General features: G+C 39.9%; 1 protein-coding gene across 1 annotated transcript; it reads left to right on the forward strand.

Annotated features, from left to right (window-relative positions):
- Positions 1–690: 690 nt before the first annotated feature.
- ak7b (adenylate kinase 7b) lies at positions 691–17,880 on the forward strand (the record flags this gene model as incomplete). The annotated part of the gene is made up of 19 exons (XM_083907780.1): positions 691–789; positions 4,365–4,544; positions 7,697–7,843; positions 7,926–8,034; positions 8,386–8,477; positions 8,772–8,882; positions 8,978–9,061; positions 9,253–9,341; positions 9,601–9,691; positions 10,684–10,761; positions 11,836–11,985; positions 12,149–12,277; positions 13,489–13,594; positions 14,034–14,162; positions 14,253–14,327; positions 14,466–14,660; positions 15,746–15,966; positions 17,297–17,446; positions 17,842–17,880. The coding sequence occupies 19 exons, from the start codon at positions 691–693 to the stop codon at positions 17,878–17,880; spliced, it is 2,274 nt and encodes a 757-aa protein (XP_083763906.1).
- Positions 17,881–18,497: the final 617 nt, after the last annotated feature.

Here is an 18,497-nt window from a genome sequence, read left to right on the forward strand (position 1 = left end):
TTAACTACTTTTTTACTTCTACTTGAGTACATTTTCAGATGACTACTTTTACTTCTACTTTAGTAATATTTCATCAAAGTATTGGTACTTTTACTTGAGTACAAAATGTAACTACTTTTTCCACCTCTGGATAATGTTCTGCTTATGATGTGTGCAGTGTCCTCAGAAGAGCACCGTGTTTGTGTGTGTGTGTGTGTGTGTGTGTGTGTGTTTCCTTTATTCTTTATTTGAAAACACTTGCTGCACTTTCTGAAGAATCAAAACATCAGTATTCAAGCACTGGTTTGAGTAACAGAGAGCCTTTATTTGAGTGAGTAGATAGGTGTTTGATTCCACCTGCAGGACAGGGGGAGCAGTGATGTTGTTGTTGATTCCTCCAGGTGGGGGCGCTGTAGGAGCAGCAGAGTTCAGTTGAATAATAATGTAAGACACGAGAGATGCGGGTGTGTGTGTGATGTGCAGACGTGATAATGACGTGTGTGTGTGTGTTTTTATGTAGTGATGTGTGTACTTTTTGGGGACAGCGACACCTGTTACACTGATTGCGGCGGCCGTAGTGGGCGGGGCTACTGTTCTAACTGATCCGGCTGGGCGGGGACAGAGAGAGAGAGAGAGAGAGAGAGAGAGAGAGAGAGAGAGAGAGACAACGCGTCTCTATGGAAACGGCAGACCATCAACAACACAGCTAACATGGCGGAGCCGATGATGGAGGCAGTGGAGTTGGAGCAGTCACCCAAACGAGTTTACATCAACAACTTAGACTCTTATTCATCCAAATACATCGCTCAGGTAAACACTGCACACGCACGCAAACTCGCACGCGCGCGCGGACACACACACACACACAATGTACGGAAGACGATTAGGGCCACATGTATATGAAAACAAATGTATTTATTTTTTAAAGTAAGAATTAATTATACTGTGAAAATAACCTCAATTTTGCACTTAAATTCTCAGATTTCTGAATTAAAACCAAAAACATCTAATCTAATCTAATCCTCTTCTGTGCATATGTGTGTTTTCAGGAGACAGAGAATGTGGATCTATACAGTATGAATGTGGAATTTGTCACTGACTTAAAATTACAATACAATGTTATTTATATAGAACTTTAAAGTTCCAATTAACACAGTTTTTTTAGTGTATCTGTGCCATTACCTCGTTTATGAAGCCCTGAAGGTTCAAAACAAACAGTTCAGCCACTGCTGAGAACGCTGTGTTGTATTGTAATCTCGGGCTCAGCGAGATCTCTGAAAAAACCCGGTCCGGTTACATAAACAGCGGTTCTCCTGAAAAGAAGATCCTCCTGCTCCGGGCACTAGTCCCGCCACATCCGGTTGTGTACATTGAACCGCAGAAGAAGAACAACATCAGCATCAGTGTCATTGTTAAAACAATGTTTTGATGATGAGTAGCAGTGCATCCACCGTTCCAGAGGGGGGAGCTGCGCTTCTGAGAGCGGGTGTGCTAATTGCGTCACTTCCAGGTATTGGCCAGTCACAAGAAAGTAGGGAAAGCTCATGCTGGCCGGCCAATCACAACACAGTCCGTCGTCTGGGGATGAGATTTCAGTCTGAAACAGCGCGACTGACGAGAGCTTCAGTGAGGAGAGATTTCTATCGGCTTATTTACAGCAACTAGGAGGTTTTTGACCATAAAAACAAGTTATTGTATGTAAGTAGACCTCCATAACTCACATATACGTGCGATAGGACCACTCTATATGAGCTTTAAAAGGTACTCAGTTATAGGCTGCGTGGCACCAGAGCTCCCGATAGTCTCAGAATTAAAACTCCCTAAAAACTGGAATAACTAGAGCGAGGAAATCATACTGACTGCAAGAGTTCCGAAGATTCTTTGATTAAGAACAGAAAATATATAAAGAAGCAAAACCGGAAGGAATGTTCTGATACTGCCTGTTTATAGTTGTCAGAATGAAAGTTAACCTGTTCCTACGCTAAAAGTAAAGTAACTATCGGTGGTCTGGGTTGCTTGATTTTCCTTTTCTAAGTTCTAAAGTTGGACTCATTAGTCATTTCTAAATTTTAGAAATGACTAAAACCCTCATTGTAGGTCATGTCCTTACTTAGTTAGGCCCCTCTTAATTTAAGAGAGTTTCCCCTAGATCCACCAATGGGATCAGATTGTTGGAGGACAGAAAGATCCTCAATTATTTGGAGTTCAGTTCATTTGTTATATTTGCTCTGTTTGATCCATACAACCGTTCTGGCAATGTTGGTGGAGCAACTGATGTTTTCTTTATGTCTTTATCCGTTTAAGTAATGCAGTGTAATAACGTGAGAATAGCGTCCTTGAACGACAGCCCAGTGGCTTCTACCATATATGGGACACGGTTAAAGCTATGAGAGGGATGTTAATAGCAAGGGCAGCTTAGAGAGGAAGACAATAAGAAGTTGACTTCTTATTGTCTTGGGGAAAGATTCAAGAACAGTTAATGCAATGTATGCTAGGCCTCTCTACCACGAACCTACGGGGAGGATAAACATTAATGGACACCTAACTGATAGATTGGTTTTACAAACGAGGAACCCGTCAAGGATGTTGTCTTAGCCCTACTTTGTTTGCTGTATTTATTGAGCCACTGGCACAAATGATCGGACCAAAGTAACAACTTAAAAGGAATCCATGTAGGACAGCAGGAGCATCGCATCAGGCTTTTTGCTGATGATGTTATTGCGGTAGTGGAAAACCCGGATAGGACTTTTCCTAATCTGATGTCAAGATTATGGCAGATAGCAAAAACACAAATTCTTACACCAAATTATTCCCCAAGCCGAGAAATATACAATCAAATGGAATTCCAAAGTAATTAAATGTCTGGGTGTGGTATTGGGAACAGATCTCACCGAAATATTTGAAATAAATTATAATAACATCAACAATAATATTAAGCTTTAACTTACTTCGAGACATGAATTGAGGTCATAAAAATAAATACTGTTCCTGTACCTTTTCCAATCAATCCGAAAGATGATTCCGTAAATACAATTCAGACACAATGACAAACTTAAGATTTATCTGGGCTGGAAAGAGGCCAAGGATCAGGTATAAGACACTTCAACTACAAAAAGAAGAGCGAGGGTTGTCCTTACCTAATCTGAAACAATACTTTTACGCAGCTCAAGCAAGGACTGTACATGCTATCATCTATATCAAGCAAGATGGAAAGACATAGAGTCCAGGACTGAAAGTTTCCAGATTCAAGCAATATTAGGGGACATAGGAAATAATTTGCCTCAACAAAGCAAAAATTTAATTACTAAACAAACACTGGTTATCTGGAGAAAGATGGTAAAAGAATTAAATAGAGACATGAAATTATTAATCTATCGAGATGACGGTGGGACAGGGGCATTACAGTGGTATGCACATTAACCCACAGAGTTCTCTTAAAAAGTTTCACAGAGTTAAAGAAAGAATTCAGACAATTAAAAATGAATTAAAAGTTACCTGCAAATAAGAGATTACTATCATAAAAGAATCAAACCACATTATCCAGAGTAATACAGTGATAGAATTGATAAAAATACAGCAAATAGAAACATGTTTGCAGCTAGAATAGTCATTTACCATATTAGCAATGTATAGAGTGTATTTCTGATGAATTTAATGTTATATTAGTTGAAAAAAATAAGGACATTTCTAAGTGACCCCTAACTTTTAAATGGTAGCGTATGCAGAGAAAAGGAAAACATGTCAACAAACCTAGGAGCGACGCTGTACTTTTCGGTGGCCGCAATCCTGGATGTATACAAAAGCAGTTTGAAGCTGCTTCTCTTTCATCTTCGTGTGATTGATTTTCTTTTTTTTAAGGAGATTCTGTAGTTGGTAAAACAGATTCCTCACCGGGATCCAAACCGGTGACTTTCTTGTTGTGAGGCAACAGAGTTAGCCACTGCATCTTTACTCCACAATTCTCTACACCGCAGTTGTAATTTCTTTTCAATCACAGCGCGTGCTCTCGGAAGATTCGATTAGAAGATGAAGAACGGCAAATGCTGCATTTGGTTTTCCAGGCACTTTAAATAATTCAAAGGATTCAAAGGAAAAATGGAGGTTAAAGTAAAGAGAAGAAGGCAGTGATTCAACAGACAGAGAGAACTATGGACCTGGAACTGTAAAACATGATTACACCCTCTATTCTACAGCCTGCCAGAAATCATTCAAATAAGAAGTTATACAACACATAGATGCCAAACAAACATTTTCTACTCGAAGAAACTGAAAGTTATAACGTAATATAACCGTTACCACCAGGCGCCTTTAGCTCTCAAACAAAGACATTTCCTCTCACAATGTCAGCCCATGTCAACAATTCATGTGGCGACCTCTTGCAACAGACCAAGGCCCAAGTGGACGAGGTGGTGGCTGTTATGGAAGTTAATATGCACAAGCTGCTGGAACGTGACCAAAAGCTGTGTGACCTGGTGGACAGAACAGATGCACTGCAGGCCGGCGCCGCCCAGTTCAAGACCAGTGCCATCAAGGTGAAACGGAACTGCAGGTGGAAGAACCGCAAGGTGTGGGCTATCCTGATTGGTTTCATATTGGTCATCATCATCATTATCATCATTATCTCTGAAGTGTATAAATAAAATAAGGAATTAGAAAGGCGAGGAGACTGCTGTGCAAGAATATCTAACTGACAAACGAGGAAGGAGGAAGAAGGACAGGAACTGAGATAAGGATCAGGAGATACAGGAGATTACAGATGCCATTTTCTAGGAGACGCTAAGAATAAACAGAAGGAACAAAACAAAGCACATATTAATGCAGTGAAACAATAATGGATGATTAAACCCAGAAGAGGGCAGTCATGCAACATAAGTGCTATAAAACGTGCACATACACATCTACATGGAGCAAAATGACTGATAGCACTCAATGAAAATTGGACTGATCAACATATTGAATACAATTCATCCTGAGGGGAACAAAACTGAATAGATATAGGAAAAGTCTTTATATGTCTAGAATAAGTATTTATGTTTTACAGCTCACTGTGATTGGATCGTTCAACCAGTCCGTTATCTTCTGTTCCTTGACCTCGCTGTAAAATGTCACGAGGTCAAGAAAAGAAGACGAGATGAGTTGTAGGACGAAGAAAATGACAATTGTGATGTGAAGAGAGTTTGACTGCACTTAAGGTTTGTTTAGACTGCAGCCCGAATCAGATTTTTAAGCATTATATTCACATTGTATAGCTTGATATTTTGGCAGTCTGGACAGCTTAAAAACACATGATATCAGATTTGTGATAAAGAATGTGATTCTGATCAGATCCAGATCTCTTTTCAACGTCTCAACATGACATTGGATTTCAAAAAAAGATTCTCTTCTGCATCTCTCGCGGCACTGCTCACAATAGTGTAGATCTGCAGAGATAGAGATGTATCGACACAGTGGACGACAGTTGTTTGAAAATCAAAAGAAAGTTTGCACCGCAGCTTCACATAACCATTGGGACAGAAACAGACACCTTTTTTTCTGGGAAGTGGCCTGTAACTATACCCATCCATGTGGAAGACTAGACTTGATCCAATTTGGGCTGCAGTCTAAACAAGACCTTGGTCGATACTAAAGTGCATGTTGACCAATCTCAAAACTGAAGTTTGAAGTCTGTTTTACACAATCACCCTCCTGTCCGTTAATCCAACACCTGCTCTCCTCAATGTATTAATATGAATCCCAATTATGAGAACAGACAAAACATTTTGACTTTGACACTTTGACCCACAAATATACAACTATACATATGACTATATATAACTATACTAGAATCCTGTGACGTTTCAAATAAGTTGAATTAAAAAAGCACCACCCGACTCCTCTCTTTTTTTGGTCTTTATTTATTTATCGCGGCAAGAGTGTCTGTGATTCAAGTCAAATTAATTATATGATAGCTATCATGAATTAAATATGTACAGTACTGTTCAAAAGTTAGGGGTCATCTATACAATTTTTTTTGGTGTTTTTCATTAAAACTTACACTTTTATTCGTCCAAAGAGTTGCAAAATGAATAGAAAATATAGTCAAGACATTGATAAGATTAGAAATAATGATTTTTATTCAAAATAATCATTTTGCCTTTCAAACTTTGCTTTCGTCAAAGAAGTTTTCAGCTTTGCTAACATAATATCACAAGGGTTTTCAAGGGTTTTCTAATCATCCAATAGCCTTCTATCACGATTAGCAAACACAATGTGCCATTAGAACACTGGAGAGATGGTTGCTGGAAATGGGCCTCTATACACCTATGTACATGTTTCAAATAACAATTTGTTTTACTCTGCCTCCTAATATATTCCCACAGTATGTACTCTGTACTCTGAGAGGTGTAATACTGCCTTCCTTTATCACAGTTCAAAGCTTCAGAGTTCTCTTCCTACTAGTTTTAACTGTCCCTTCAAAGGCTTTTGTGCTTTGATCCACACCTGTTGAAGAAGAAGAACAAGAAGAAGAAGAAAAAGAGAAAGTTGCAGTGAGCAAATTGGACACAATTTGTTAGGAAATACAATCCAAATTTAGAAGAAGGAACTAATCCAACATTACTGATGTCAAGTGCCGTAAAAGAAGAGCATAAAAGACGGCCAGTCTGTCCAAACCTGAAGAAAGAGATGCATAGAAAAGGAAAGGATACGGAGGAGATGCTGAGGCTGAAGATGGAGGCAATGAAGCACTTGCCCAAACGGATTTTCATCAACTCCATAGACTCTTACTCATCCAAATACATATCCAAGGTAAATATATTGACATGTGGAGTCAGTGTTGAGTTGCTATGCTGTGCTAATTCCAGTCCATAGTTAAAGCCTGGACACACTGCTCTGATAGTTGGTCATCGGGCAGTTGGCGACAGTCCATAAGAAGACATGGATATTTTTTTGCATCTTTGTGGGATTCACATCAGGAAATTTGCACTGCCCAGTATAGTTGACATAACATTTGCTTCAACTTGCATCTTTGCACTGATTTTGTGACTCTATGAGTTGAGTAATTAACCATTGTTGGGAGAAGCTGGAACTTCATCCTTTTGTAAATCTATGAGATAAATTATATGATTGTCAATACTATTGATATTGTAAATAAAGTCATTCATTCTTGGTTGTAATATTTTTCTTTGTTCGAATTAACAATATGGTGAATATAGGCTGCTTTTGAGATAGCTTTGTTGTATCAAGTGCCAAAGGAATTCTGGTTTTTCAAATATTATTTTATCCATTTGAAATGATTGGGAATAAGGGCCTTTCTGGGATTAGGTAAACTGGACACTCTAAATTGACTGTAGGTGTGAGAGTGGAAGTTGTTTGTCTCTATATGTGGCCCTTATGATAAACACATTTAGAAAGAAAACTTGACTCCCCTTCAAGCCACAAATTAAAAATATATGCATGTGTAGTACAAATACATTCAAAATGTTATGTATTGATGTTTTGTCAGTATTATATGAACTCTAAAATTCACATTTTGACACATTTTGTAGTAGGATAGATGGCATGGGACAGGATTGAGTATATTATCAGATTTGTGTCTAATGTAAATTGAACTGCATCATCTGCTAATTGAATGATTTCAATCAATTCAATTCTTCATCTTTCAGAGTGTTGGAATGGTAGCATTATATTGAAAGATTGAAAGCAGTCCGACATTAATAGACAGTTAAAATGTTCACAGTTCTTGCGTAAACGTTTCGTTGGACCGACTGTTGAGCCTGATATTGAGGAGGAGAAAGACAAGAAGACATATGGAGCTGTGCAGATTGTTGGAAGTGTTTCTGAGAAATCTGACGAGGAAAGCCCACACGTGCTGGAGGAATACTTTGTGAGTACTTCATGCAATAACAGCTGTCCCATAAGATAGTCAGGAGTCAGTCTATACTCAGTTTGAAGTGTTTGTTTTTAAGGGTCTGGACAGGGACGAGCTTCTCCTTAAACTGATGGCGTGTGATGTCATCATCTACAATGTCAGCCACAACGAGGATCAGGTGGAAGAAGCCTTCTGGGCAGTTTCAGGTAAGCAGCTCTCTGATTACAGCTGCATTCATTACTGTGCTGAGATTTACCATTTTTATCCATATTGCATTTACTTATTTGGTCATAAGTAACATTTATTCTGGTGTGATGTCCACTGGTGCTTTTACTCCCATGTCAGAGCTGATATAATCGTATCTGTTTGACATACGTAAGAACACAATAGCTGACTTTTCGTCCTGTCTCCTCACTGGATCAACTTTTGTGGGATACTGGAGAGGTTTCTCCTAGATCTACTACCAGAGTCCCGACACTGAGAGAAACAAACACAGAATGTAGAGCTTTTGAGTGAATACATCAGGTAATGGTCCCTGTGTCGTGTTGTGCTTGCAGCTCTTCACAATGAAATTGGACATTTCTCTGAACCAAAGATGTTCATCCTCATTTCCACAGTGATGACCTGGGCATGCAGCAAGCCAGACCCGGTAAGTGGACACAAGTGCCGTGTCTCAGATTAGGTACCTCACTTTGAATGTGCACTGTGTACTCATTTGTTTAGAGCACATGAATTTCAAGATCTCAACTCAAACAGGGCCATTGCACACTCATAATAGCGTGATGTGATTGTCTAAGCATCTACTGGTACTTAAATTTTCATTTACATGCTACATGGAACTCTGTACTGAAGGCTTGTCCTCCTTACTTGACGAATCAGCAACTCAAACGGCTGCACTCATGTGTCCATGTCCATCAGTAGCATGCCTTTTTTTGTGCAACAGGAAAATCCAGAGCGTCCTTTCACTGACAAGATGTTTGTCAAAAGAAAACCACATCCAAGCTTCAGGCAACATATTTACCTGGAGAAGAAAGTGGCCAAAATGGGCAAAACAGTGAGTACCAAAGTCCAGAGTTGTTGTGTTTTGTACTGAGAGTTGAGAAGTGATATCACTTTTTTTTTTTGTCACTTTGGGGTTGTCATTTGTAGGACAGAACATTATTCTTGACTTATGTGGTGGCATCAGGACTTCAGTATGGGATGGGAGAGAATGTCTTGCACTTCTTTTTCAAGGTGAGATTGAAAGACCAGTGTTGATAATTAGCACTTAAACCAAGCTCCACTTGCTTCCCACTAATTGAGTGTTCAGTCTTAACAGTCTTTTTTCATGCATTTAAAATGTTTGTCTTAATAAACACCAGCTACTATTGGTCTCAAACCAAATTTTGTTATAGTGTTGAAACAAACCTCTGTCTTATTATTAGACAACATGGCTTGGACATGAACCTGAAACGCCTGTCTTTGGAGATGGCCACAACACCATCCCTATGATTCACATCAGTGACCTCGCAAGGTTTGATAAACAGTCTCACACATCAAACAATCTTTGCATCTCTACTGTTTTGACCTTGCAATTCAGTGACAGTGGTGATCAGCAATTGTATTTGTCTAGATGCTTAGTGTCAAGGATATCATGTTTGTTGTAATAGGCTGAAAAACCCCAATCAGGGACTTTGTAAAAATTATCAGATTAAACCAGATACTGGAGTAAGGTTGAATATGAGACAACGTAATCACTAAAAACAATACAAATCTTCTTCTTCTTCTTTCAGAGTGATTCAGAATGTGATTGAACATCAGCCCAAGCCGCACTACCTGGTTGCTGTGGACTCTGCCAGCAGTACTATGGAAGATGTTGCGAAGGTACCTACAGTATATGTTAGGGGAAGATCTGATTGCAACAAGAATGTGGAGACTCCTTTCCAAACTCCCAATAAACCACCAAGAACACACAAACCATTAGAATGTTTATTAAGAACACAGTATCTGGTTCAAGGGAAGTCCACTGTTCAGCATAAATGAGTACACCCACCAAAAATTGGTCAAAAACCTTTACTTTAATTTCCGAATCAGAATTTTCACTATATTCCTCAGAAAAATTAAGTTGAGGGGCAAGTTTAAGGGCTGTATCGCCCTTAATATTGAGATTTCCCGAGACCACCCTTGGGAGCAAGGGCTACCCAGAATGCATTGTGTGTTTTCACATAACAAAGATGGCGCCGAAAGCAGCGAAACGAGTAAGCTACAAATTAAGTATTTTCTTTGTTAATAGAGATATAAAAATGATGAAAACCATTGGATTATCTTAGTTTAGGCCCATATTATGGATTACTGACGTCATTGTTGCGTAACATTTATTTTTATTTTACGATCTTTTGTCAATAGCCGGCCGGTGCGGACAAGCGATCGTTTGCTATGGTTTACTTTTCAATAAGCCGTGGTGTGTGGTAACTGTCATTTGTATGAGTATCATCTTTTAACTAACTGACAACCTAATAACTTGACTGACAAACGGATCATAATAAATTATCCTGACGTAAATGTGTTCTTCTTCTTTTTTGGAGTTGACAGACTGGACGCAGCTTTCGCGTTATTCTGCCCCCCACAGTCTGAAGACGTATCTGCATTTAAGGGGTGTCCCATTTCTAAGTGACAAAATAACCCTCAACACTTGGTTTTGAGGGCCAGTTAAGATTAAGGGTTGAGCTTGAGGGTTAAGATAAGAATTGGCCTGGAGACATTGATTGAAGGGGGTGTACTCATTTGTTCTGAGCATGTGTGTGTCATGTGCTATGTGCTGGAAATGTGATACAGCCTGAACAAATCATCTTGTGATTCTTTCTACTCTCCACCAGGCAATAGCTGCTGAACTTGGATCAGGGAAGATCAAGCAAAAGTCATTTGAAGATGCCTTCCTCACACAGGACTTAAGTGTACGTTGTAATTGCTTACATCGGAAGTGTTATTTAGCTATGCCTCATTTTTGCTAAAAAACTAAAAATGAAAATTGTCCTCTTCCCAACTCAGTGGTCAGTTCAGTTCAGTCATTGTCCCTTAAGGTGAACATTAAATTGCACTAGAACAATACATCATACAAACACAATGGTGATCCAAGGACTATATAAAATAAAAAAAGATTAAGATCTTCTTTTTTAAGTCACTGTTCAAATTGTGTCTTTATTTCATTGAGCTTCATAGGTATTGGAGAGGATTTTTTACCATTAAATCTTATTAAATCATTAAATCTAGCTACTAGAGCCTCACAGGGCTGCAGCTAGAATTGTTGCCTCACAGCAAGAGGATCACTTGTTCAAATCCCACTCTACCAAAGGCCTTTTCTATTAGAGGTTTGTGTTCTGCCAGTGTGTGAGTGCGTTTTCTCTGGGTTTTCTACAGTGGCCGACGGGGGAAAACGCACTGCTGGTGTTTTCTTACTTGCTGGTGTTTTGTTGCTTGCTGGCATTTTCTTATTTGCTGGTGTTTTCTTACTTGCCGGTGTTTTGTTATTTGCTGGTGTTTTGTTATTTGCTGGTGTTTTGTTATTTGCTGGTGTTTTGTTATTTGCTCGCGTTTTGTTACTTGCTGGCGTTTTGTTACTTGCTGGCGTTTTGTTATTTGCTGGTGTTTTGTTATTTGCTGGTGTTTTGTTATTTGCTGGTGTTTTGCTATTTGCTCGCGTTTTGTTACTTGCTGGCGTTTTGTAACTTGCTGGCGTTTTGTTATTTGCTGGCGTTTTGTTACTTGCTGGCGTTTTGTTACTTGCTGGCGTTTTCTTATTTGCTGGCGTTTTGTTACTTGCTGGCGTTTACTTATTTGCTGGTGTTTTCTTATTTGCTGGTGTTTTGGGGTTTTGCAGTGCGTTTGCCCTGAAACTGCATGGCCTCCTTTCAGCCTGATGACAAGAGAACCAGGATCAGAGCAGTTATATTGGCAATGAATGTGATGAATCAGCAGCTTTACTGTGGGTTTATTCTTTTAAGATGTTGACACGTTTTCTTTTTTAACAGATGATGGATATTGAATCCATGATGGTCAACCTTCGCATGGAGGCCGTCTTGGTCAAATCACTATTCACTGTCAGCTGGTTATGTGAGACTGGTTTGGTGGCTAACATAGAGCTGGTGGTCGAGGAGTACAGGCAAACCAGAGGACTGCTGGTAAGACAGAATCATGTATACTTTCATAGAGTTAGAAAATATTATAAACTGTTCAAATCATGAATAGAGGAAGATCTAAAGTGAAGTTTTATATTTGGAGAAATAATATTATTGGTACTTTACTTTAATGTTGGTGTAATCCTGTGGTGTATATTTTCTCCAGCCTCTTCGTCTGTGTGTACTGGGTCCTCCTGCAGTGGGGAAAACTGCACTGTCCAAACTGATCTGTCAACGCTACAGTCTCCACCACATTACACTGAAGGAGACCATCTCTGAAGCAATTACCAAACTAGTGAGTTCTCACATGACACATATTCATGCCTTTGATATACTGTATTATGGTGCACCTCAGAATTCCCAAGGTCAGGGGCTATTTCTTCAAGGGGAATGTCCTTTGACTTCAGGAATTCCAACTCCACAACCGGCTGAGGAATTGATGGATGCCGCCACCATACAAACTGACACTTTTACCATTAATAACACTTCTGTCATATTTTTTTCACAGTAAATCACTCATACACACAGTACCTTTTCTTTTTGATCCATAGACATGTTTCTACACTGTTTGTTCCTAACAGTGGCTAGCCTGGCTTCTCGCCGGGACTCAAGGCAGGACTCAGACGCAGAGATGGTTCAGTTAAGAATTTTATTAATAAACAAAAGTTCCCCCTGATCAGAGTAACAAAGCAAAGCGCGCTATGGAAATGAACTTGAAACAAAAGCAACAAAAATGGAGATAAATAACTTGAGATCAGAGGCTATGAAAAAGACAGATAAATCCTCTGAGGCTGGAAGTTTGTGTAGTGTGCTGCACTGTGGAGACAAGAATATAGAACATTTTGTGGAAAACTTCCGGTTTTCGGATACTGTTGCCCTCGCCAGCACTCTCGCGTGTTTTAGGGACAAAGCGGAGCTCCGCGAGACAACAATTCCAGTAATATAGCGCATTGTGACGTCCCAATGAGTGCGGAAGTCAACATTGCGTGTTTTATCTGTACTTCGACTGAGGAGGACCACAAAAACACGAGTGAGTCATCTTTTTTCAGACTGTGCCGACTGATAGGGCCTTCAGAGTCCCAAATATAAGGATTTAAATGATTTAAAAGTTGATTTTGCGTAATATGTCCCCTTTAAGCGTGGAGGTAGTGGGAAACAGGTAGAGGCAGTTGGTAATCGAGGCAGACGCACCGCTGACACATGAAGGACGGGCAAGTGCTCTGAAACAAGAGGAGAGTGTGTCTTTCAAAATAAAACAGGAAATGACAGGACAAAATCCCAAAACAAGACAACCCTCACACGGTGTGACGGTGTTTTTTTTTTAGGGATTCAAATTGTGCGATTTATGTTGCACATAACTAAATTCAAATTCTATTCTTTTGCATCCACTCTTAGCACTGACTTTGTATGTAATCTCATCGCAGAGATTTGTGTAGCTTTCGATGTGAATGCGCCATAATTGCCCTTCTAAAATGTCCCTTTCTGTATTTCTGTATCCATATCTAGGAGGAAACGGCCAAGAATGCAGGTGTAGATGCAGAGGGTGAAGATTCAGTATCTGAGGTCCAAGAACTGCTCAACAATCTGAAGGAGAGTATGGAGCCGAATGGAGGTGTGGTCTACTAAGTCACTTAAATCAATTCACTATTCAAGGTCCAGTATGTAGGAGGTTTTAAAGGCAGAATATACTACACATATGTATGCTTTGCTTTAAAATAAAAATAATTTGGTTTGGTATGGTTTTCAGCCTTATTTTGCATTCTAGATGTAGTCAGATGTCTGAATTTCCAATTTCCATGTTCCACAATTCGAATTTTCATCTAACTGACTAACTTGACTGATAGAGCACTTCTGTCTTATTTTTCCACTGTAAAGCTTGGTTTTAGAAAAAGGATCGGCCTATCCATGACTTGGATGCTTTAGTTTAGGTCATTCTTTATCTACGGTATCATTTGTTTGTATTTTACAACTTTTACAACTTTATTAACATACAATACCAAATGGCTGGAATGTCCCCGTAAGATGATTTCAACAGCGTCTTTGTCCATTAGGGCTTTTGGACGAGCAGCAGGTCGTGAATGTGGTGAGGGAGAAACTGATGTCCCCCCCATGCAGAAATCAGGGTTTTGTTCTGGATGGCCTGCCTGAGACATATGACCAAGCGAAAGAGCTCTTCACTGGTGAGACACTGACAATGTCATGAACCCACGCACTGTGTATAAAACTCGTAAATACTAACATTCACATCTGTCTTCTCTTTTTCGTGAAAGAACATGAATCAGAAGAGGTGCAATCTCAGGCTTCTGCATCTACATCTAGCAAGATGCAGAACACCATCACACCAGGTATCTGTAGAGTACTGCCTTTAAATAAACTTGAAATATAATTTAAAAGAACAGCCAGAAATGCATATTTATGGTAGCAAAAAAAAAAAAATTATAGTAAATTAAAATAAATCGTGACAGTTTCCCTGTGTTTCTCAGAGTTTGTGTTCAGCCTGGACGCGACAGATGATTTCCTCAGGGATCGGGTGATTAACATGCCTGAGAGGCAGTTGCAGGAGAACAACTACGAGCTGGAGCACTTCCTGCCACGCCTGGCAATATACAGAGAAAACAAGGAGGATGAAACTGCTGAGGACTACTATGATGAGCTCGGTATCAGCCCTGTCTGCCTGGGTAATCCACAAAGCACACTTACATCATGTGTGGGGAAGATATAGGGACTACTGTAGACAATAACACACATTTTGGAATAAAAGAGATACTCATATACATCGAGATTAAAAAAAAAATTGCGAGAGCGTCCTGGCCAGGACAGACAACAGTACATATGGGTTAGGGCACAGATACACTTTTTTCAAGCATTCAACATCCATCCATCCATCCATTATCTACCGCTTTTTCCTCCACCAGAGGGTCACGGGGGGTGCTGTGCCTATCTCAGCAGACAGGCGGGGTACACCCTGGACAGTTCGCCAGTCCATCACAGGGCCACATATAGAGACAAACAACCATTCACTCACACACTCACACCTACGGTCAATTTAGAGTAACCAATTCACCTAATCCCCATATTGCATGTTTTTGGACTGTGGGAGGAAGCCGGAGAACCCGGAGAAAACCCACGCACACACGGGGAGAACATGCAAACTCCTTGCAGAAAGGCCCTTGTTCCGAAGTTGTTCCAAACGGGGCTCGAACCCAGGAACCCGGGTCTTCTTGCTGCAAAGGCAAGAGTGCTAACCACTACACCAACCGTGGGCCCCTAGCATTCAACATACTCAATACAATAATTGAATCTTACGTTATGCAAAAATGCAGTACAAAATCACATAATCAGCAATCATTTTTCAATAAAATCAATAAAATTGCATGTAGGCAAACACCTACATCTGCCTCCAAGGCATTTAACATCAGTGAAAATCAGCTGTGTTACACCAAAGCACACAGGAGTTCAAAATGTTCAAATGTGTTATTTTCTGACTTCAGGGTTTGAAAACTGTTGTCAAACTTACCGAGTTCCACAAATGTATGAAATGAGGCAGCAGTAGATCAACAGGCACAGGAGTTTCTCTATGGACTTTGGTGCAGGAGAGTGAGCACTTACTTATTTTTCCAGTCAGAAAGTCTGGCTAACAGTGAGATGAAGATGCAAACATTTTCCTAAGATGTAATTTTTACTTCTGATGAACTGTGTTTACTTCATACTGGTGCTTTCAAACATTGCCAAAACGCACTGTGTTCCCTGTCATCCTGTCCAGAGATCACCAGCAGTGAGGAACCTAACTGCTCTATGCTGATGCAGATGGTCTGTGACACTGTGGGCAAGCCCAGGAATTACGGCCCTTGCAGCCACGAGCTGGAGGAGGAGGAGAGGAGGATGGCTGAGGAGAGGATGAAGAAAGAGTCTCAGCTGAGGGCAAAAGAGGAGCAGAGGGAGAAAGAAGAGGCTATAGAGAGAGCTGCACGCTGGGAGAAGTGGGTAGGTGCTAGTCAGACATAAAGTCAACTTTGCATAAAGTGTCCAAAGCGTCGATAAGTTAATTTAAATGTTGCTGCTGGAGCATGTGAAAGGGATAGTTGAGTTTTTAAGGTACTGACACATAGTCAATGCCCACCATTGCCAGGAACCAGCTAGAGAAACTTACTCGCCCTCACAAAAAATGTGTTGTCAGCGGGGACACGAGAAAAAACTCCCAATGTTAATGGATTAACTAACAATCACCTTTATTACAGCTTTAGTCTGTGATATCTTGTCCATATTTTGCTGTTGCATAGGGTCTTCCAACTGGAAACTGAAGTTTGTTTCAGCTCATTCCACACACCAAAGGTCATAGAGAAAAACAATGAAAAACAACTTGTGTGTTTTGTGTTTGAAATCCTTCAGCTAAAAACCGTGCATATTTTCTCTATGGACTTTGGTGTAGGAGAGTGAGCGGTTTACAACCTTCATTTTCCAGTCAGAAAAGGCGAACTTTAATTTGATAAAGCAGCAAAAACATGCCAAAAGATATAGATTTAAAGGTGCCATATGTAAGAATGTGGCCAAAAACGGTTACTGCATTCAAATTTAAAATACCGAGGTCTTTTAGGTTTCGTTTTCTGACGTAACTGGCAACCCGTGCTTGGCAGCTGAGACTCTACTGACTGCAATGATTGGTAGACGGCGGTAGGTGGCGCCACATGCCAAAACATGATTTCTAAACATGATTTGCAGTCTGTAATGCAAATATTTTGTCTGTACTGTTGTTGTTGGTGAGTTCAGTTTGTTATATGAACATTATTCCTGAGTCTCTGTGACATATTAGGAGGATTTTAGGACCAGTTGCTTTAGATTTATTACATAATGCACCTTTAAAGAGGCCTATTTTATTTATTGGGTCATCCTTTTTGGGGGAGGGTTAGCGTTAGGTATGTGTGTTTTCTGTTGGATGGCCTCCATATTCCAGGCTGGTTCCTGGTAATGGCAACACACTTGGTAAAAAGGATTATAGTGTTGTTATGAGTTCTGAATATCTGTCATAACCTAATATAAGAGCACTTCAAACCTTTACTATTCCTGTAAAGAATAGTAAAGCTTTTGTGTTATCATGTGAAGTGGTTAGAGTGAATGTGTTGTGCTCGCGTTCCATTGACAGAAAATCTTTCCTGAGGTTAAAACTAGAGAGCTCACTTTTGACATTTGAGAAATGAAGCCCACAACTACAGTGTAACAGTCATTAAAGAGCTGTATTATTATCAGGGCTTAATATGTCAAACTGTTGTGTTGATATGTTGTGGTGCTTGATGAGTTATGTTTGTGACGAACAAAGGGTTTGGAGGAGGGGAAGCTGCAGGAGGAGCTGATGGAAGCGCAGTCGGCCCCTATGAAGAACTACCTGATGGAGCATGTCATGCCCACTCTGACCCAGGGTCTGCTCGAATGCTGCATGACACAACCAGCGGACCCTGTGGACTTCCTGGTATTACACTTATAACAGATAGATAGATGGTCTACTGCTATCCAATTTGGCTCAGTTATTGCCTTTTATGTAAATCAAAAAGAAGGATCTCAAATGCACAATACATAATAAAAGAGAGTCATACTGATGGGGGCAGCAGTGGATCAACAACTACCACTACTATGAGCCAGGATGTAATATTGTTGATTTTCTTTATGAAATGTGAAATCAGAAAAGGCTGTCTAATGGCAAGAATATAGCCTTAAGCTGATGTAGATCATCTTACCGGAGCCTTTTGTTAGGTGGCTAAAATTAAAAACAACAACAACAACAAAATGCTGGCAGCCAAAAACTCAAAGATCCATTTAAACTTGGCTACATTTTGATTCGTTTCTTGTTTTTTTGTCTCATTCAAGGCGGAGTACCTGTTAAAGAACAACACCTATGAATACTGAAGATGAAGAGACGAAGACAAACAGGGAGAGAAGACAGAAAGGAAAGGGAGAAGTAATGGATGTTTACACCCAGAAGAAAGCAGTAAAGCAACATTATGGAGGCCAACTGCTGTTAAACACCATCACTAACTAACTAATACCTGAAGGTGGAGCTCACTTCCTGTGGTTTTATTCACACAGTACAAATAATCGAAAATAAAATCTGTTTTTTTTATCCACTCTTGAATTTCCCGTGCGCTGTAAAACAATTACACGCACCATTTCGATTAGAGCAAAGCCTCCTAGAGTCTTTTAGACTTGTCACACTATTTCAGCCATCGCTTTCTACGTGTCCCTCAGTTCATGCAGGGATTTTGATTAGGTCTGATTTGTAAGTGACTAAATCCCCTGCCCCTGTCGTATTTACACACCGGCCATTATTTAAAATCACCCTAAAACAGCAAATTAAAGTGTGCATGAAGCCAAAAGCTAATTAGGAAGTTAATTTGTGTAATGGTAAACTCGCTCAGGTCATAATTGCTTTGATTTAGCTTCCCGTATGCAGGAAGGATAAATGCTACAAATCGCAGCTAATTTGTGTGCCTCTCTCATGTTGCCACTCAAAAGTGTACATAATT

Source organism: Microchirus variegatus, assembly GCF_963457635.1.
Source record: "Microchirus variegatus genome assembly, chromosome: 21".
Lineage (NCBI taxonomy): Eukaryota > Metazoa > Chordata > Actinopteri > Pleuronectiformes > Soleidae > Microchirus > Microchirus variegatus.